The sequence below is a fragment of the Muntiacus reevesi genome, chromosome 3 (assembly GCF_963930625.1).
Source record: "Muntiacus reevesi chromosome 3, mMunRee1.1, whole genome shotgun sequence".
Classification (NCBI taxonomy): Eukaryota; Metazoa; Chordata; class Mammalia; order Artiodactyla; family Cervidae; genus Muntiacus; species Muntiacus reevesi.
Window position 1 is genome coordinate 188,715,685 of NC_089251.1, and position 21,601 is coordinate 188,737,285.

Sequence of the window (21,601 nt, forward strand, 5' to 3'; positions counted from 1 at the left end):
TTTATAGCCACCTTTTTCTCATTGTTGTTGTTTAGTTGCTAAGTTGTATCCAACTCTATTAAACACCTGTTTATTTTCATTTTTTAATTAAACATCTTCTTAGGGCTAGTGCTCTTCAGAACCATCTGTTTTAATTGCTACATAGAGGTCTTTTTTTAGGTCTATATGTGATCCTTCGGTCAATTGCATGTTGTTGGATACTGAAATTATTTGCAGTGTCTTAGTGTTATAAAAATGGCTATGAAGATTATTTTTTTGGCTGTGTTTGCACCTATCCATGATTCCATTTTTATTAAATAATTTGCTGGAAGTAGAATTACTGCATCCAGGGATGCAAAACCTGTAATACCTTTCTTGTATTGACTACATGAAGGGGTGCTTTTAGAATTTACATTTATGGTTTCTAAAAGACAGAAAAGGCCCCAAGTGCCCACAGGAGCTGAGCTGATGATGTGAGTGGGTGGTGCCTGGTGCTGCATGCGGGCAAGTCAGGTACCAGTGTGCCCAGAAGCTTGTGTATCGAGGGGGGCTGTGAGTGACTGGGGTGTGTGGGGCTCAACCCACAGTACTGCCACTGGGGCTAATTTCTGTTACGTTAAACTGCGTACTAGTGTAGCTAATTCTTCAAAATGTTTTTTGGAAAGGGCTAGAAATCCAGATTTTTATTTCTAGACTTTCCCCCATTAAATGTTGACTCAGCTTCAAACACTGCATAGGTCCAGGAGAATGTGTGTGTGGGCCTCCAGGTCGGGAGAGCATTCGTTCTAGAAGAGCCACTCTGTTTTTCAGGCGGTAAATGCTGCGCTAGAATCATACATGCACTTTACTGGCGCATGTGAGGGAGTTGCGTATAGCCCTGTCAATACCTTATATTAACAGGTAATCCTGTTAATATTTGGATTTGCAGTTACTTCTTAAGTGGTTCTGTAACAAAAGTTAATTTCTTAAGTGGTTTTAGTTACATATTTGGAAAAGAAAAATGGCCTAAAACCATTCAAGCATACTATTTTTTTTTAAAGATTTATTTTTTTTTAATTGAAGGATAATTGCTTTACGGAATTTTGTTGTTTTCTGTCAAGCATCAGCATGAATCAGCCATTGGTATGCATGTGTCACCTCTGTCTGAACCTCCCTCCCACCTCCCTCCCCACCCTGTGCCTCTGGGTTGGTACAGGGCCCCTGTTTGAATTCCCCAGGTCACACAGCATTCTCCCTGGCTGTCTCTTTTGCATATGGTGATGTGAGTTTCCATGTTACTCTGTCCATACATCTCGCCCTCTCCTTCCCCTGCCCTGCGTCCACAAGTCTGTTCTCTGTGTCTGTTTCGCCATTGCTACCCTGCCAATAAATTCATTGGTACCATCTTTCTAGATTCCATATGTATACAATACGATATTTATCTTCCCCTTTCTGACTTACTTCACTCTGCATAATAGTTTCTAGGTTCATCTGCCTCATTAGAACTGACCCAAATGTCTTCCTTTTTGTGGTTGAGTAATATTCCGTTGTATATGTGTATCACAGCTTCTTTCTTCCATTCTTATGAGTTGTACCCAGATTGTGCTGTTTTGTGAACAGAGAGACCCTGATGTGGGTTGAAAGCAGCATGGAAACCAGAATTGGTCTCAGGCTGTACAGTGCATCACTGCCCTGTGTCCTGCAAAACCTAAGTGACAAAACAGAGCGGATTCATTTCAGCTAGGAGTTCAGATTTACACCAGGTTCCCTATGAGTAGAATAATTCCTGTATTTATGTGAAAAATCTGGATTTTTATTTTGTTTATTTTATGTTGTTGTTTCTCCTCAGCCTTATCCACAGCATTGCTACCAGAGTGATAAAACTTGCTCACGCAAAGTCCAGTGTGGCCTTGGCTCCAGCCCTAGTGGAAACTTACAGCCGCTTATTGGTCTATATGGAAATAGAATCTTTGGGCATCAAAGGATTTATCAGTAAGACAGGACTTTCTGGTGTTTTATAACCATTAACCTTTTTCTTCATTCAACATACACTTTTCTAGCTTCTAGGAATATAGAAGTGTGCAGAAGTCACTCTCATCTTAGCGATCACCTGCTGATGAGGAAAACAGAAAAAATATATATATATATAATTTAAATATAAAATAAATCTTACAGAGAAAAATAGAGCAAAAAAGAGGGATAAGACCCTCACAGAGGGTCAAGGGAATGGGATACATTTTTTAAAAGTTACGGTTTAAAAGTGTGTGTGGGGGGGGGCGGGCGGCATGTAATTGTCCTAGGTGCTTGGGATGCAGTAAACAGGACAGGACAGACCTGTCTGTGATCATAAAAACCCTGGTCCCATCTGGCTGGCTTGCTGGCTTGCCCTGGGACAGCAGTGAGTTGCAAGTCTGACTGGCAATTTGAAAGCATGTTCCTGCATTGCATTATAATTCAGTGCAATTCAATGTAATACAGTTCAGATGCATTACAATCCAGTTCCTGCACTACAATGTCTGTTAGTTATTATGCAGTTCTCAATAATAAACACTTTCTAATGTGAAAGTGTTTTTCTGATTTGTGGTAATTCTAATTTTTACCAATGCAGTGTCATTTTAACCATGGTTACTCTTCTTTGCAGATAATTGAAAGTCAAATTAAGCTTTCTTAGCAGAAAGGAGGGGGTATCATATAATTTGTCTATAAAAAATGATCCTCATGCTTCAAAAGGTTGGGAACATTAACTTTATTAAAATAATTTGAAAGATAACTAAATAAGAATAAATGAAGACATGAGGAAGCCTAGAGTAATTTTTTCCCATTTCCTGGCTCTTTACTTGCACAGGTGAACTTGACTATCATTTTTCAAGTTCCAAAGAAAAAAGCAAACTTGGTGTTACAATAAGAATCTGAATTTTCTTCCTTACAAAGTGAAAGTGAAAGTTGCTCAGTTGTGTCTGACTCTTTGCGACCCCGTGGACTATACAGTCCATGGAATTCTCCAGGCCAGAAGTGGGTAGCCTTTCCCTTCTCCAGGGGATCTTCCCAACCCAGGGATCGAACCCAGGTCTCCTGCATTGCAGGCAGATTCTTTACCAGCTGAGCCACCAGGGAAATCCTCTTTCTTACAATTAAAGTACAAATTATGGAGAAAATTGGGGAAATATATGTGTGTATTTGTGTGTATCTGTGTTTGCATATGTGTATGTTCCTCATCAAAATCTTTGCATAGAGTTTACTCGCTGTGATTTTTCTCTAAGTACCTTTTAATTCACAGCTTTTACTGATTGGTGTCTTAATCTTCTTCAAGGTCAGCTCCTGCCAACTGTCTTTAAGTCTCACGCCTGGGGTATCCTGCACACTCTCCTTGAGATGTTCAGCTATCGGATGCACCACATCCAGCCGCATTACAGAGTCCAGCTCCTGAGCCATCTCCACACTCTGGCTGCAGTTGCGCAAACGAACCAGAACCAGCTCCATCTCTGGTGAGCCCACTGGAGACTGTCTTCCCTTGGGTTGGTTAGAAAATTTGTTCAAGATGGTGAACTTAACCCATTACCGTGTAATGTTCACTGTCATAAAATTCCTCTGCTTCTGGAGTGTTTTATTTCCAGTGTAGAAAAAGTAGAGTTCAACTTCTTAAATAGAAACCTACTAAGATAGTTGCATCATTGCTTGGGGATCTTTGGACTGAGAACAAGTACTTCCACGACTTTTGACCTTGTGTTTTAACTTAGTGCTTATTTAGGTTATGGTTACAGTATCATGTCATTTTGGTTTTGCTCTAATTGAAAACATTCCGAATTTTTAAAGATGTCATTTTTGAAATGCTATGTATCCAGGTGACATTTTTTTTAGTCCTTAAAGCTACACATTATCTTTTTCAGATGCATAAAAATGTCAGATGATTTTTGCTATTAAATTTGACACCTCAGATTTTTAAAAACAAGTTAAGCAAAGCTTGTTTTCACACAGAGTTTGTTTTTAATCAAAGAAGAGAAATTTATAGTTTGCTTGTTTTCCCATTGTGATTAACCTAGAGTTACATTTAATTCTAGAGTTCTGAGTTTATGTGCAGCTTAACTTCTCCACGACTGTGTCTGCTCTCCCACCTTGCAGCGTTGAGAGCACTGCACTCAGGCTCATCACAGCGCTCGGCAGCTCAGAGGTGCAGCCGCAGTTCACACGCTTCCTCAGTGATCCCAAGACGGTGCTCTCAGCGGAGTCTGAAGAGCTGAACCGCGCCTTGATACTGACCTTAGCCCGAGCAACTCACGTGACAGGTACAGTGAACACGCAGCCCCCAGCCGCAGACACAGATGCGTCAGAGGGTGCCGTGTCTCCTGACTCCTGGGCTGGGGCTGGGGGGTAACATATTGGAAAGATTCTTCTCACTTGTATCCAAAAAAACCAGTTGTTGTTTGGTGATCTTTACCATTTCAGTCATTAAAGCAAGTTCTTCTGTACTACCATTTTAACTTGGTTGAACATCGGTTTTTAGTCATCTGACATCGTTTTAAAGTCACGGTTCCTGAACCTTTTTGGTCTCAGGACCACTTTATACTCAAAAATAACAATAATAATAATGATTAAAATTCCCAAACATTTTCTGTTTATATGGCTTATATCTGATATTTGCTTTGTTAGGTGTTAAAGTAGGACTTTTTAAGATCTGACTCATTTTACAACAACAATAAAAAGCCTATTGCATGTTAACATAAATAATGTAATTTTTGGTGTAAAGGATCATAGCTGAATTTAATGTCTGGTATAAACGAACATAGCTGAATTCTCTTACATTTCACCTACTGTAGATGTTACTTCAGAAGAAGTAAGTAAAAAAAAACAACAAACACTGTATGGTTTCACACAGATAGGAGGTTGGGAAGGGAAAGAGTATTTCAAATGGCTTTTTCAGCTAATTATGAATCCACTGTAATGTCACACAAAATTGAAAAATTGGTAGTTTCTTAAATGTTTCCACAATGTGGAATCCAAAGTCCCGTCAGGGAACCCTGCTCTGTCACGTTATAATCTGCTCATATGTTTTGGACATTTAGTGGATTTTGTGTTCATGGATATTTTAACCTTATGGATTGGTTTTTTGGAAAACATTGGTTTACTGGATTATGTAGGTAGGTCTTATAAATGTTGACACATTTCATTATATAGCATCAGAAAATTATATTTTTTAACTTTGTTACAAATTTCATTAGGAAAAAAGTCTTTAAGTTTTAGAAAGCGATTGGGTTTGTGGTAGTGGATGCAAGTTTTCCAAAATTCTCATTTTCACTTGAAAGGTCAAATTTTATCATTAGTGAAAGATACAGTCATTTGTTCTTCTTAAAGTTAGAGGCTCCCTTTATTAATTTTCAAGAAAATATCTGCCTAATGTCCAAATCTGAAAAACTATATGCTCTTTCAAGTAAAATTGGGATTCCATGAAAAAACAGCTAATTTGACCCAATACTCAATCACAAAGTATTTTTCCTCAAGATAACCTTCATACTTTGATATGTAGCAGCAACACCTTATGCGTACTTCCATTTTATCACACAGGATGTTACAAACAGATGTACTTAAGGGCTGAGACATAATCTTTTTTATAGTTTTATCAAAGATAGTCTTAAGTGAAACTGGCAGTTTTTTCCTGCTCAGGGTGTGTTGTGAAGATTACAATGGCTGTGAGTATAATTTGGTAGCACTGTTTGATTTGTTCCAGCGGCCAGCAGTGTTACCCCACCATTGCTTTTGCACCATCAGTGCACATTTCAGCATGGTAGAAAGGCCAGTGCTGTCTTAATATTATTATTATTATTATTATTATTATTATTATTATAGTATTGACCTCATCAAATCCTTGAAAGATATTGGGGACCCACAAAGTTTGCAGACCAGACTTTGAGAATGGCTGTTTTAGAGAAATAGTTACTGAGTTTAGCAACCTCCAATACATTTGTGTATACTGTCTTATTTTACATAAATAAGCCTCTTTGATTTAGAGGATTATAGACTGTAGGTATTTCAGTCACCAGAAGACATATCTGCTGTACTTTAACAGTTCTGTTTCCTTGGCTCAGTAAAGTGATAATACCTCATTCAGGAGTGAACTAAATGAGCAGCCGTGGTGGGCCTGTACCACTGTTGTGTCATTGATGTTCTGTAATCTTAAAAAGAAAAAAAGGTACCAGATGTCTTTTGTATCCCTTTCACTAGCTATCTTCATATTTACTGATGTGATCACTAGTTAAGTGGTGAATGCTCTGCAGAAATTCTCTGACTGTACAAACTTGTGACTTTTTCTGTGATATCATCTATGAATTATGGACATGATCTTTTATATCTGGGTTACATTTATTTGTTTGTGTTAGATTTTTTTACAGGCTCTGATTCAATTCAGGGAACTTGGTGTAAAGACATACTTCAGACCATCATGAGTTTTACTCCTCATAATTGGGCCTCACATACTCTTAGTTGCTTTCCAGGCCCACTACAGGTAATTTTGTTTGAATTATATATTGATGTACAGTATATGAAATCATTCTTCCCATTTACTGTGTTATTCTAGTTTTGATGACATCCAAAGAAAATTAGCTTTTGTTTCTTCTTGTGAATCTTTCTTATTACTCCCAAAATCTCTTGAGTTCTTCCTTGTCCTATTGAAGGGCCGGATGTCTCTCTAAAACTGCAATTGTTATGGCCTCATCTTATTAGTTACCAGTTTTAGAATCTTGTGAGATGTAACACATGACCTAAACAATTCTTTCTCTCTCATTGAACAGTAATGGGGAGAAACACAATGTAGTGGACCTTCACAGAATATACACATGTACATTTGACTGATTTTTTTTTTTTAATCACACAGAGAGAAAAGCTATAAACTTGGCTATTATAATATGGAGAAAGGAAAACCTCATCTGTCTTCTACTTTTCAGAGAAAATTTTAAGCATAATAAACATCTGTTTTCTATAACTTCTAATAGGACTGGAACAGTAGGTCTCAAACTTAGAATCCCCTGGAGTGGTGGTTTAGCTAGACTCCTAGACTCCAGCTGCAGAGCTTCTGATTCATTAGGTCTGAGATGGGGGCCAAGAATTCACATTTCTTACAGGTCCGAGGTCATGCTAATACTGATAGTCTGGGGACCATAGTCTGAGAAACACCTGGTTAGTGTAATGGATTTTCCTCGTAGGGATATTAAAATATGTAACCCAAGAGTACATGCATATCTTTTTCTTTTTCTCTTTTTTCAAAGATGAGCAGAAGTATCAACAGATGACTGAAGAAAGTTTGATTTCAGGTTTGCTTGGAATTTCTGTTTAGAAAATCTAGGAAAGGAATCTTACGGATAATCCAATCAAAGCCTTTGTATTTTCCCAATATAGAAATCTAGGCCTTGATTACTGAGTTGCCTGAGGGCACATGGAATTTATTGGTGTTAGAGTCAAGCCGGAAACTGGTTTCTTGATTTTGCAGCTAGTGCCCTTTTTACTATAGCCATTGAAATAAACTTCTGATCTTCCTTGTAGGCATTCTTTAAACAAAATAACGTACCTCAAGAGAGTCGTTTTAATCTGAAAAAAAATGTGGAGGAGGAGTATAGGAAGTGGAAGTCAATGACCAATGAAAATGACATCATCACCCACTTTTCTGCACAACGTTCTCCTCCTCTCTTCCTTTGTCTGCTCTGGAAAATGCTCCTGGAAACAGATCATATTAATCAGATTGGCTACAGGTAAATCGAAAACCTAGCTCTGCATTCCATTTGTCAGTCCATTATACCAGCAGTGTAATTTCTTTTTCACTCTCTGCTTTCCAGAGTACTGGAGAGAATTGGAGCCAGGGCCTTAGTAGTCCATGTGAGAACATTTGCAGATTTCCTGGTATATGAGTTCTCTACGTCAGCTGGAGGTCAGCAACTCAACAAATGCATTGAAATTCTTAATGATATGGTGTGGAAGTACAACATTGTTACACTGGACAGATTAATTCTCTGCCTGGTAAGAATGCACTTACTTAAGAACAGATTTCTAAGCCATCTCATTCTCTTTGGATCAGTGTTAATGACTAGATCTTCTGCTGATCTACTGTATGTTTCTAGTAAAGTAAAAGTTGCTCGGTCATGTTTAACCCTTTGCGACCCCATGAACTATATAGTCCATGGAATTCTCCAGGCCAGGATACTGGAGTGGGTAGCCTGTCCCTTCTCCAGGGGATCTTCCTGACCCAGAAATCAAACTGGGGTCTCCTGCATTGCAGCTGGATTCTTTACCAGCTGAGCTACCAGGGAAGCCCCATATTGTTTTTAAGGATTTAATGAATTTATATGTAAATCATGCATTGCTGTCAATTCCCAAAGGAATTAAAGATTCCCCAATTTCTTTATTCATCCATTCAGTAAGCATGTATTGAATATCTACTATGTTGTATGTACAGAAGGTAGAAAAGTAAGTAAGACAGATGTGGTCCTGGCTTTGTGATGCTCTGAGATGATTCCCAAAAACTCCTAGAAGAGGCAGGAAGTAATTAAAAAAAAAAAAAGTCACCGAGTTATATTTTTCGGAGTGCTAATAATCATTTATGTATACTTTGGTAGCCATAATATATAAGAAACAATGCTTCTTATAGTCACCCAGTATTCTCCAAGTGGTTTTTTTTCTCCTGACTTTGATGTCTATTTCAGGCCAAATTTTAAGAAAAATCACTGAATCAGGCTGGAAACTGCCACATATTTTAATACTATAGTAGTGATATTTGAAGGGTTTAAGTGCTTAACATTCAACTCTCAGATCTAGAGCATAGAGATGAAGATAGTTACAGTCTAGTAAGGGAAATAAGGTAAGTCTATGAATCAGTAAATGAAAGAGTAAAGATGGACATTCCAGGTGAGAGCCAAAACGAGGCAAGAAGGAGTCAGGCATGTTTGGGGAATGCTGAGCAATCATTGTGGGGTGGATTGTACAGTGAAATTCTAATTCTGAGATTTTAGTGTCTTCAAATTTAGGGTTTTTGGAGCCTTGCTCTCGCATAGGTTTGTCATTTCATTTAATTGTTCTGTTTTTCTCCAAAGGCCATGCGTAGCCACGAAGGGAATGAAGCCCAGGTTTGTTATTTCATAATTCAGCTGCTGTTACTCAAGCCAAATGATTTTAGAAATCGAGTAAGTGACTTTGTGAAGGAAAATTCCCCAGAACACTGGCTACAGAATGACTGGCACACCAAGCACATGAATTATCACAAGGTACTAATTAAAATTAGTGCTTCAGCACGTCCTTTTTAAGGCCAAACTTTAGGTCTGGCTAATTGACTTGGCTCTTTTCTCAGCAGGTCTGTTCTTTTCTCTCTGGTCTGTGTAGAAGTGACTTAGCTGCCTAAACTTTCTCGAGGTTCTAGAGTCTCTCTAATATTAAGAACAGATTGAAACTACAGTTTTAGTAAGTATGGGACTTACAATAGAAAATGAAGAGTTAAACACAATCCTTTCACATGTAAATCTCTTTTGGTATATCTTTAGGAGAATAGATATTTTGTTAAGGACTCTAGGTTTCATTGCATTGCCAGAGCAAACACGGTTGTATATTCTTTGAAAAATGGCAGGTTTATTTAGCTTTTTTTTTTTTTTTTAAAGAAAATTTTAAAAAAAGATGCCCTAAACATTTACCATTTCCTCACTTCCACAGAAATACCCGGAGAAGCTCTATTTTGAGGGCCTGGCGGAACAGGTTGATCCTCCTGTGCCGATACAGTCTCCGTATCTGCCCATCTATTTTGGAAATGTATGTCTTCGATTCCTTCCAGTGTTTGATATAGTAATCCACAGGTTTTTAGAGTTGCTCCCGGTATCCAAATCCTTGGAGACTCTACTAGATCACCTGGGAGGCTTATATAAATTTCATGGTGAGCTTTTTCAAATTTTAATTCCATCTAAGCTCTCTATAGACAAAACGAGGCTGGGCATGACCATATGGATAATAATAGTTCTATAAGGTTTTATTTTAATAATTTTTAATAAAAGCATTTTCATCAGAAGTGCTATGTGATGATGCCTTGATGTATAAAATAGACAACATAAAAATATCAATAGGTAAAATTATAGCAAAAATAAATAAATAATATGCAAGAGATGCCTTATTTTATATATTGTGTGATTAATTATCAAATCAGTACAGAAAGAGAGAAGTATGAGTTTAGAACAGATGGATATTACTGTGAACTAAATGAATCTTGGCAAGCTTCTTGGATGGATAGGGTTTGAACTATAATGTATGTGATTTTTATAAACAGGAGAAGAGAGCAAAATAGGCAGGAGAAATCCTTTGGAAAAATCATGGAGGTATTAAAAACAAGGCATTTAAAAAAAAAATAATTGCCTCATTGGGCTAAATTGTACCTGGCAACTCATCAATGTAAATGCCAGGCTGAGAAGTTCTGATTTTATAATCTACAGATAATGGAGAGTTAACTAGAAGTTATTGAGTAAAGTCATGGTATGGAAAGCATTAGTTTAGAAAGGTGAGTCCAGTTCTAGTAGCAGCATGTCTCGGAAGGAGGAAGCCATTTCAAAGACTTGTGTCAGTTAGCATCTAAACAAGTATGGTGACACTGAAAATGAGGAGGAAGGGAGAGAGAGTCAAGGGTAGGAATTGAGCTTGGCTGACCAGTTATGGGGAGAATATCGAAAGAAAGAAATCAAGGACAACTCTAAAGTTTTGAGCCTGGTAACGGTAACGGAGAATGGTGAAGTCCGTGACATGGGAGTCCTGGAGCAGCCACAGTAGGGGGATAAAGAGTATTTATCTGGCAGGGTGGTGGTGGAGGGGAGGTAGTTCTTCTTAGTTCTTGATCTAAGATATCTCCCTTCATAGCAGAAGTCTGAATTGCATTTTAGCACTGCAGAGTAAATATGAAGTTCAAGGGAGCTTTCCTTTAAAAATACTTCTCTTTTTGGATTGGGTAATATATGCACCTGATGCAGTAAAAGTGGTTAGTCCCACCCCTGTCCTCTAGCTTATTCTTGTAGCTCCTCCTCTCTTTCCCTGTAGGCAGTCACTGTTGCCAGTTTCTTGTGTATCCTAACCTTAAATATTCTGGGGTTGGTGGTTTATTTTTTCCACAAATATAATATATACATTATTTGTTATTAACCTTTATAAGGTTTTACAGTTGATTATTTTGTATCAGATCATACAAAGCTGCTTCATACATGCCATGATTAACTTGCCACTAACCAGTCCCCTGATTTCATCATGTAGGCTATTCTAATCTTTTGCTAGTATAAACAGGCTGCAGTGACATTGCTTACACATACATCATTTTCGCAGGATAAATTTTCAGGAGTGGAATTGCTATCTCTAAATGTGATGATCCTTCAGTAGAAGCTGTGTATATTGTTAGAAGCCTTCTGCTTTACCCTAAAATAAAAATAGCCATTGTATGCAATTGCCTAACATGTGAAATAGTCTTATAATCTTCTGAGCTATTTTTTGGCAATCTTGAAACTAGATCAGTTTTTTACAGTTGTCGGTAACCAGGTAAACATTGTAGTGATCTGTTTTCTTCTTGGCAGATCGTCCAGTGACTTATTTGTATAATACGCTGCACTATTATGAAATGCACCTGAGAAATCGCGAAAGTCTCAAACGAAAACTTGTCCATGCAATCATTGGGTCGCTCAAGGATAACCGACCACAGGGCTGGTGTCTAAGTGACACTTACCTGAAAAATGCTATGAATGCACGAGAAGACAATCCCTGGGTCCCAGACGACTCTTATTACTGCAAACTGATTGGCAGACTAGTAGATAATATCCTTTTTATTGTGGTTTTCCAGACTCTATAGAAATAACTATATGTTGATTTGTGTGAACATATATTATCATTTAAAATATTCCAAAGTTTTTATATATTCTAAGACTTCAGTTTTTTAGAACACTTTATTTTTTAATTTTTACTTCTGTAAAGGTTTTGAAATCTTAAATTAGCAGCATAATGCCAGATAGGCAGAAATTTACTCCATTAAAACTTTTATTTAAAAAAAAAAAACCTTAGAGAAGAGATTTGTTTTAAAGAAAAACATTCCTAAATAAATATACTGTATATTATAGTACATGCATTTGTTCTATGGAGAACATAGAACTTTGTTGCTTTAAATAAATCCCTGAATAATTTTTAAAAATTAATAGATAACAGTAAAACATTTTTTTGTAGTGAAAAAGATTCTATATTGGTGTTTTCTTTCTCTACTTCTGTTTTAAATTATTAACCCACTGTACTTAATATGGCTATACACTATGCCACTCTGTTCACTAAACAGAGCAGTTTTACAAAAATAGGCCTGGTTTAATTTTCCTACAGGAATTACTTCCTGAAGTAAAAGAGCTACTCATGAGAAAATAATGTTCTTATTAACTTTCCTACAACTATTAAAAGAAAATAGGTTGATAAGCCTTGGGATACCTTGGTTGCTTCCACAGCTGTTACGTCACAGTAATGAGAACCTCCTTATATATGTAAGACCAATCGTTGACACCTGTGGTTGAGCACATGGCTGCTTGTGTTCAGTTTGTATTGTTTGCCTCTTAAGCCCTCCAATAAATCACTTACTGAGGGCTTATAATCAGATGTATCAGATGAAATGTTTACATGTTGAACCTTTGAAAACTGTAAAGCGCTATGCAAATATGAGCCTTTCGTCTCAGAATCATCCGCCGGTTATTGCTTTAATCGTCTGCACCAATGGCGGGCAAGTCTCCTGGTCCGTTCCCAAACTGTGACTGGAGGTTCAACGAGTTTCCCAACCCCGCTGCCCACGCACTGCATGTCACCTGTGTGGAGCTCATGGCCTTGGCTGTTTCTGGCCAAGATGTTGGAAATGCTCTTCTAAATGTTGTCCTGAAGAGGTGTGTATCCTGTTTCATGCAATAAGAGTCAGCGTTTAAGAGAATGGTATTTTATTTGGAGCTGTGAGACACACCTGTTGGCCCAAGGCTAGGGCACATGGAATAGTGACTACCTTTAGGTTTCAGATCTTGTCTTAGTAATAAAGGTGAAATGGAACGAGCCCTGAACAGCCAGAAAACCTGGGTTTGTTCCTACTTCTTCTCTATATTAGCTGTTTGACGTTTAACTTAGGAATAACGTTAGCTTCTCCCTAAAGATAGTCTTTCAAGATTTTCTTCTTAAAGGCCAGTATAAAGTAGGGGATACTGATTGGAGAATAAATATAAATTAGTGAAATAGTCTTTCAGCTCAGCAACCATTGTTAAAGAAGAAAACTGAAAAAATTGAAAAGCCTTACTTAGCATTTACTTATATTTTTACTCACTAAAAATCCATTGTAGTTTTATTGAAATAGATCAGTTGTCAGCCCCCAAAGTAAGATCCAATGTCAACCATATAAAATGTTTTTATAATTTCACCTTTTTGTTCTTTTTCCCAACTAACAGCCAGCCTTTAGTGCCGAGAGAGAACATTACAGCGTGGATGAATGCCATTGGATTGATCATCACTGCCCTACCAGTGAGTGAATCATTGTGATTTATACAAGGTCATCATGCAGTTAATGAAATGTTTCATTTTTTTTCCACATTATTATTGCTTCTAAAATCTACAGTGCCTCTTTTGCATCAGATCTAAATAAATCTACCTGATTATGGGTCCCTACATCCCTTGGTCCCACTTTCCTATCCAACCTTAGTTTTCCAATTAAAATCTGATCTACTTTTGACCCCTTAACATATGTATCTAGATTCTTTCAGTTCAGTTCAGTTCAGTCGCTCAGTTCAGTTCAGTCATGTCCAACTCTTTGCAACCGCATGGACTTGCAGCATGCCAGGCCTTCCTGTCTATCACCAACTCCCGCAGTACACCCAAACCCATGTCCAATGAGTCGGCAATATCATCCAACCATCTCATCTTGTCATCCCCTTCTCCTCCTGCCCTCAATCTTTCCCAAAATTAGGGTCTTTTCAAATGAGTCAGTTCGTCCCTTCAGGTGGCCAAAATATTGGAGTTTCAGCTTCAGCATCAGTCCTTCCAAGGAACACCCAGGACTGATCTCCTTTAGGATGGACTGGTTGGATCTCTTTGCAGTCCAAGGGACTCTCAAGGGTCTTCTCCAACACCACAGGTCAAACGCATCAATTCTTCGGTGCTCAGTTTTCTTCATAGTCCAACTCTCACATCCATACATGACTACTGGAAAAACCATAGCCTTGACTAGACAGACCTTTGTTGGCAGACTAATGTCTCTGCTTTTTAATATGCTGTCTAGGTTGGTCATAACTTTCCTTCCAAGGAGTAAGCGTCTTTTAATTTCATGGCTGCAATCACCATCTGCAGTCATTTTGGAACCCCCCAAAAATAAAGTCAGCCACTGTTTCCACTGTTTCTCCATCTATTTGCCATGAAGTGATAGGACTGGATGCCATGATCTTTGTTTTCTGAAAGTTGACCTTTAAGCCAACTTTTTCACTTTCCTCTTTCACTTTTATCAAGAGATTCTTAGTTCTTCTTCACTTTCTGTCATAAGGGTGGTGTCATCTGCATATCTGAAGTTATTGATATTTCTCTCGGCAATCTTGATTCCATCTTGTGCTTCATCCAGCCCGGTGTTCCTCATGATGTACTCTGCATATAAGTTGAATAAGCATGCTGACAGTATACAACCTTGACATACTCCTTTACCTATTTGGAACCAGTATGTTGTTCCATGTCCAGTTCTAACTGTTGCTTCCTAACCTGCATACAGATTTCTCAAAAGGCAGGTCAGTTGGTCTGGTATTCCCATCTCTTGAAGAATTTTCCAGTTTATTGTGATCCACACAGTCAAAGGCTTTGTCTTAGTCAATAAAGCAGAAATAGATGTTTTCTGGAATTCTCTTGCTTTTCGATGATCCAGTAGATGTTGGCAATTTGATCTCTGGTTCCTCTGCCTTTTCTAAAACCAACTTGAACATCTGGAAGTTCACGGTTCACATATTGTTGAAGCCTGGCTTAGAGAACTTTGAGCATTACTTTACTAGCATGTGAGATGAGTGCAATTGTGCGCTAGTTTGAGCATTCCTTGGCATTGCCTTTCTTTGGGATTGGAATGAAAACTGACCTTTTCCAATCCTGTGGCCACTGCTGAGTTTTCCAAATTTGCTGGCATATATTGAGCGCAGCACTTTCACAGCATCATCTTTTAGGATTTGAAATCGCTTATCTGGTATTCCATCAGCTCCACTAGTTTTGTTCGTAGTGATGCTTTCTAAGGCCCACTTGACTTCCCATTCCAGGATGTCTGGCTCTAGGTGAGTGATCACACCATTGTGATTATCTAGGTCGTGAAGATCTTTTTTATACAGTTGTTCTGTGTTTTCTTGCCACCTCTTCTTCATATCTCCTGCTTCTGTTAGGTCCATACCATTTCTGTCCTTTATTGATCTCATCTTTGCATGAAGTGTTCCCTTGGTATCTCTAATTATCCTTTATTCCTGCAAATGATGCTTGTTGACACGTTTTTCTGGTACTTCTGCCATATAAGAGAATATACCAGGGCACTTTTCCTCTGTTACCTTCCCTAAAGCCTACTCATTCTTTGCTAACTTAGGGCTTGCTTTTTCAACGAAGCCTTTTATAACTTCTCCACTCATGCGATGTCTCCCTCTGTGACCTCCACACGTGTCTAGTTAGCACCACACAGATGTCTGACATCTTTGAGTGTCAGTAATATTGTCTAAAGCTATGCTCTCCAAACTTGTTTGATTATGCATCTTTATGAATCACTTTTTCCTTACACTCCTCCAAAATATACATATATTCATATTTGTGTGTACCAGCATTACCTGTATAGTAAATATAGGTTAAGTCAATTTACCGTGTAGTAAATATCAGCTATTAAGTTAACTGGACAGACTCATGTCTGGAGCGCTCTTAACTCACAGACACTTCTGCCCAGGTTGTTACTGACTTAATTTGACTCATTGCAAAGCCACGCAAAGACACAAGCTGGATAAATAGAAAACATTAAAGAATGAGAAAGTGCTATTATTTTAGGCTTTTGGAGTAGAATACTGGATATGGAGTGGAATACCAGAGAAATGGTGTTTTTCAACAGGCTTTTTCTTGGTTTTGTAGGAGCCGTATTGGATTGTCCTTCACGATCGAATAGTGAGTGTTATCAGCAGCCCCAGCTTGACGTCTGAGACGGAGTGGGTGGGCTACCCTTTCCGCCTCTTCGATTTCACCGCTTGCCATCAGTCCTACTCTGAGATGAGCTGTAGCTACACGTTGGCTCTGGCGCATGCAGTGTGGCACCACTCCAGCATCGGGCAGCTCTCCCTCATTCCCAAGTGTGTATCATGATTTCCTAATGAGATTTGACTGACTTTGTTTTGTTTTTTAATCTCATGTACGGGGGTATATGTCTGATTCAGTGGAACAACTTACACAGTAAAAGTCTTAAGTAGTTTCTAGGTATCAGAAAGCCTCCTTTATGTCAGAATTGATTGAAGAAAATTAATTTATATGTATAAGTAATAATCTGGTATTCAGTTTTCCTTTGTCATTTCAATGGGCTTAATCAAATGCATGCTTTTTCCAGAATATATCCCAAAATTTGCCTTTTGAACTGCATACCTGATACTGGCCTATCTTCTGATTATTATTTTTGACTGTATAATTGTATTATTTAAATTTAAATTTCTTGAGGATGGCTTTTATATTAGGTTGGCTATTCTCTTTTTATTTCAAATAATTCACATTCCGTCACTTAGTAATTGTCCTATTAGGAACAACTCCTAAATCTGAAGTAAATTATTTAAATAATCAAATGAAAATAAGAGCCAGTGAGAGATATGAGATTAATTAGAAATGTTACCAGAATTAAAATAAACTTTAAAAAAATTATTACAAATTTTGCAACTACTTGGATAGGCTGTATTAATAGAATTCAGACAATTTAACTGATTTCAAGTCACAAGACATTTTTTTATTTCTATCTTTAAATCTTAGGTTTCTCACTGAAGTGCTTCTTCCGATAGTGAAGACTGAGTTCCAGTTGCTCTATGTGTATCACCTCGTGGGACCATTTTTACAAAGGTTTCAGCAAGAGAGAACGCGATGTATGATAGAGGTAAAATTTAATCTGGGTTTTCAGTGGTAAGATTAAGTTCTAAAAAGTATATTAAGGTTTATTTCCTAGTGTTTTTCAAACTCTATATCATTACCATTAGTAGGAAAATCAGTTTAGCAGGGTCTAAGAGCAATGCTTGAGGCCTTAGCATCCCCGTAACTTAGTATGCCTATAATGAGTTTTCTGGGGGATGTGCTGAACTGGAGACGCAGGGGAAAATACTCATCATCATGGCTGAGAAGAAAGTTAAAGATGGAGAAGTGCATTTGAGCACGTCTACTATAGTACAGAGGAATTCGTTAAAGTCATGGGAATGACTAAAGTTGATCCCCTATAACAAAAGTGTAGAGAAAAGAGAATTCACCAAATATAGAACTTTGAAGTGTGAGACACCCAATGGAACTTAGAAGGTACAGTATATGAAGGCTCCATGAGACTGCCAAGTATCCCAGAAATTGAGAGATGGTTTCCAGAAAAAGGAATGTCTATCTCTTAATTTTAAATTTTAAATTAGGAAGAGAAAGTGTGTTTAATCCCTATTTGGGGTCAGTTGGTAGCACTCTGAATTCCATTATAATTGCAAGCAGTTTCGTATCACCCATGTCCATAGAGGTTTGTGTGATTGTAATACAGTTCCTCAACAAGGATGTTACCCTCTGTTTTTTTCTTGTCATGGAGACCAGCTGCATCATGATTGAACCATTTTTGACCATTTAAATAATTTTATCTGTTAAATAGATTGGTGTGGCATTTTATGACATGTTGCTGAATGTAGACCAGTGTAGCACCCACTTAAACTACATGGATCCCATCTGTGACTTCCTGTATCACATGAAGTATATGTTTACTGGTGACAGTGTAAAAGAGCAAGTAAGTTCACTTTAATTATTTTCCAGTGATGTTTAGTTTTGAAAAGTTAAACATGCGGGGACATATGTATACTTATAGTTGACTCACATGGTTATATGGCAGAAACCAACCCAGCACTGTAAGGCAATCATCCGCCAATTAAAAAACAATAAATACCTATGATAATTTCTCACACTTTTCCCCCTTGATATTTGCAATAAAATATCTGAAAATGAGCAACCTAGATGCCCATCAGCAGATGAATGGATAAGGAAAGTGTGGTACATATACACCATGGAATATTACTCAGCTGTTAAAAAGAATTCATTTGAATCAGTTCTAATGAGATGGATGAAACTGGAGATCATTATACAGAGTGAAGTAAGCCAGAAAGATAAAGATCATTACAGCATACTAACACATATATATGGAATTTAGAAAGATGGTAACGATAACCCTATATGCAAAACAGAAAAAGAGACACAGATGTACAGAACAGAGTTTTGGACTCTGTGGGAGAAGGTGAGGGTGGGATGTTTTGAAAGAACAGCATGTATATTATCTATAGGGAAACAGATCACCAGCCCAGGTTGGATGCATGAGACAAGTGCTCGGGCCTGGTGCACTGGGAAGACCCAGAGGGATGGGGTGGAGAGGGAGGTGGGAGGGGGGATCAGGATGGGGAATACGTGTAACTCTATGGCTGATTCATGTCAATGTATGACAAAACCCACTGAAATGTTGTGAAGTAATTAGCCTCCAACTAATAAAAATAAATGAGAAAAAAAAAGATGGGGGAAAAAAATAATAAATAAATAAATAAAGTCTGAGCCTAAAACAAACAAAAAAGAAAAATCTGAAAATGACCCGGGGAGTTATAGTAGTAAACCCAGCAGGAAGGAACAGTACCTGGCTACTGCAAACATCAGCGAGTTTGTGTTGCGAGTGAAGCGGAGCCTCGTTTCCCCAGTGATTCGGGGGCATTGTGAGAATATAAGACGGACTACAGTGACTACAAGATTAAAACCAGGAGGGCCGGGAGAGTGACTAAGGAAGAGTATTTAAAAACTGAGGGTGCTGAACTTGAATTTTTTAAAGTCCTAGGGAATTAATTATATCCTAACTATTTGGGGGGTGGGTGGTTGCCATTTGGAATAGGTATTAAATCTGTTCTGTGTCACTTTAAAAGTCATGCACACTGGTGAAGTTAAGTTGTGACTCAGCATATAAAGAACCACTCCCGGGGAGGGCTGTCTCCAAGTGCAAAGGACCTCCTTAAATACCTCTTTAAATCCTGAGTTTCCTGTCTGTTGGAACCAGAATCTCTGCTCTTTTAGAAGGGTAGAGGGAGGGCAAATAGGTGAAGTTAAGTGACCTCCTTTCCACACTTTAATGTTATTTCTCTCTAAAATGGGAAAGGAATATACATTGATATACACAAGCTTGGGAATCCTAGTCTGCAGGACTCACTCTTTGAAGCTGGCGACATGGAGTGGGGAGGGTGTTGACTCCTTTACACCTCCACAGGATTGTCAAGTGGAAACCAATACAGAAATGTTTTCTATAGCATATTCCTTATATTTGAGCCTAAGAAGCTTTGACACAAGGGAATACAGAAAGGAAGAATTTTTAATGGACTAATCTTTCCTGGTAAGATCCAAGAACATATAAGTAAAACTAAGAACGCTATGGAACAACTTTATGTGTTTATTTCTTTAAAGCGTTTTAAGTAAGAGTAAGTCTAATATGATTTAGTTTGAATTCCAGATGTAAATCAAAACCAAAAAAGTTAACTGTATAGATAAATGTTTTGAACTTAAGCTATTCAAAGATCTTTGAACTATAACGGTGCTTTGTATAAAGATGGCATTTTAAAAGGATGAGTCCCTTGGTGGATGTGCAGAACCCCCAGTGTAAACTCTACTGGCTTTTGGCAGGAGGATGACTGCTGCTCAGGTCAGCGAGTATGTTTCTGTTAAGTGTATGCATATATAGTAGATGCACGTACGCAAATGTACGTGTCTGTAATATGTGCGTGAGGGACACACGCGCCTTTTTCAGCTAAGAAAGAGTTTTACCTGCTTTTGTTAAAACACAAAACATGAGAGAGACTTATCCACCCGTTGCCCTCCCTGGTTTATTGTCTCAGGAAATGTGTAAATCACTTCTTTAAAAGTGGGAAATTGAACTTCTCTGGTGAAAATATGTTTCATTGTGCTTTTGTGTTTTAGGTAGAAAAGATCATCTGTAACCTAAAACCGGCTCTGAAGCTCCGTCTTCGGTTCATCACCCACATCAGCAAGATGGAGCCGGCCGCCGTGCCTCCGCAGGCCGTCAGCAGCGGGTCTCCAGCTCCTCAGCCGGCCCAGGGGCCAGCGTCTCTGCCAGTGACCCAGTGAAGCCAGAGTGTGCCGCGCCGAGAGCAGACCTGAGCCTGCTAAACCTGAACCTGAGGGTGCTGCGTTGTGGTGGAGCAGAGCCAGCGGCGTTCAGGTTGTTTTATTTTGATTCATATGGTGAATCTGTTGACCTCCAACCCCTGTCTTTCTGTTGCTTTGTCTCTAAGAGATTAAGTAAACTACACGATGTTCATATCTGCAACCAGGTACTAGAGCTACCTAGGAACATTGACATATCTGATCAAATGACCTTTACCAGGCACTCTCAGTCTTTCCTGCTTTGGCCACTGTTTTTGTTTTTATTTTTTAGTATTAATAACTTATTCAGTCTTCAAATCCAGTTTTAAAGGCACCACACATGTAAAATAGTTATTACAAATGCTTTTATACATAAATCTCTTTTGGTATATCTTTGCAACAAGAGATTTTTGTCAAGTAAATGACTCTAGATTTCATTGCATTACAGGAGCAAACACAGTTTCATATTCTTTTTAAAATGGCTTAAACTTTTTATCATAGATTTCCAAGTAAACAGGCTAATATTTCTATTGAAGTAGATTGGCAAGGTTTTGCCTTTGCTGTGGACTTGAACTTACTGTATGAAATGAGTTGGAAGCCATGTAAGAAGATAACGTAACTTAAGAAAATCATGCTTAAATGGTGATTCTTCAATCCCTGTTTTTAAAAATCAGTTACTTTTCCAGGTTGACACACTTACCTGGCAGATGATGTGATTCTTTGAATTTTTATAGTCTTAAATTTTTAAAATATTTATATTTTTAAATTTCATATACATTTTGGTTCTATAGAGTTTATTAGATTTTGAGAGACATACTGTTATTTTGGGGGTGTGGCATTAAGATTGTGAAAGACTTGGAAAATAATTAGTAAAATCTGTTGAACGAATAAACTGTCTGATTAATTACTCAGTTTGAATGAGCGTCTGCTGGGTGCCAGGCAATGTACTGGCTGGATTAGAACAGAACTGAGCCACCTCCATGGATTGTACACTATAGTCAATGACTGACATTAACCTAGGAATTAAGAGGTACTGATTTTTTTTAAAAAGAATTAGTGAAGTTTAACTGCGAATTTCTATTTCCTAATCATTCCTCCTAGGCTTTTATCTTCTTCATGATTCATATTTTTATAATCACTAGATCTTTATTTGCCATGCAAGGACAGCTTAAAATTTGTATAATGGTATAAACAATTTTTCTAAGCTAATGATATTCTTAAAATTCTCCAGCAATTTTATACTAGAAATAATTTCAAGTAT

At 37.9% G+C, this 21,601-nt stretch overlaps 1 protein-coding gene across 3 annotated transcripts in view; it reads left to right on the forward strand.

Moving 5' to 3' along the window:
- Positions 1-21,232, forward strand: part of MED23 (mediator complex subunit 23) — a 43,211-nt gene extending 21,979 nt beyond the window's left edge. For all 3 annotated transcript variants that reach the window (XM_065931335.1, XM_065931336.1, XM_065931337.1), the window contains 15 exons: positions 1,808-1,950; positions 3,269-3,443; positions 4,078-4,241; positions 6,330-6,454; positions 7,489-7,694; positions 7,779-7,959; positions 9,030-9,200; positions 9,640-9,856; positions 11,526-11,762; positions 12,692-12,857; positions 13,404-13,476; positions 16,078-16,292; positions 16,954-17,074; positions 17,813-17,944; positions 20,155-21,232. In XM_065931335.1, coding sequence (XP_065787407.1) covers positions 1,808-1,950; positions 3,269-3,443; positions 4,078-4,241; positions 6,330-6,454; positions 7,489-7,694; positions 7,779-7,959; positions 9,030-9,200; positions 9,640-9,856; positions 11,526-11,762; positions 12,692-12,857; positions 13,404-13,476; positions 16,078-16,292; positions 16,954-17,074; positions 17,813-17,944; positions 20,155-20,322 — 2,494 coding nt within the window. In that variant the 3' untranslated portion in view covers positions 20,323-21,232. The remainder of the gene's footprint in view (positions 1-1,807; positions 1,951-3,268; positions 3,444-4,077; positions 4,242-6,329; positions 6,455-7,488; positions 7,695-7,778; positions 7,960-9,029; positions 9,201-9,639; positions 9,857-11,525; positions 11,763-12,691; positions 12,858-13,403; positions 13,477-16,077; positions 16,293-16,953; positions 17,075-17,812; positions 17,945-20,154) is intronic.
- The last annotated feature ends 369 nt before the right edge of the window (positions 21,233-21,601 follow it).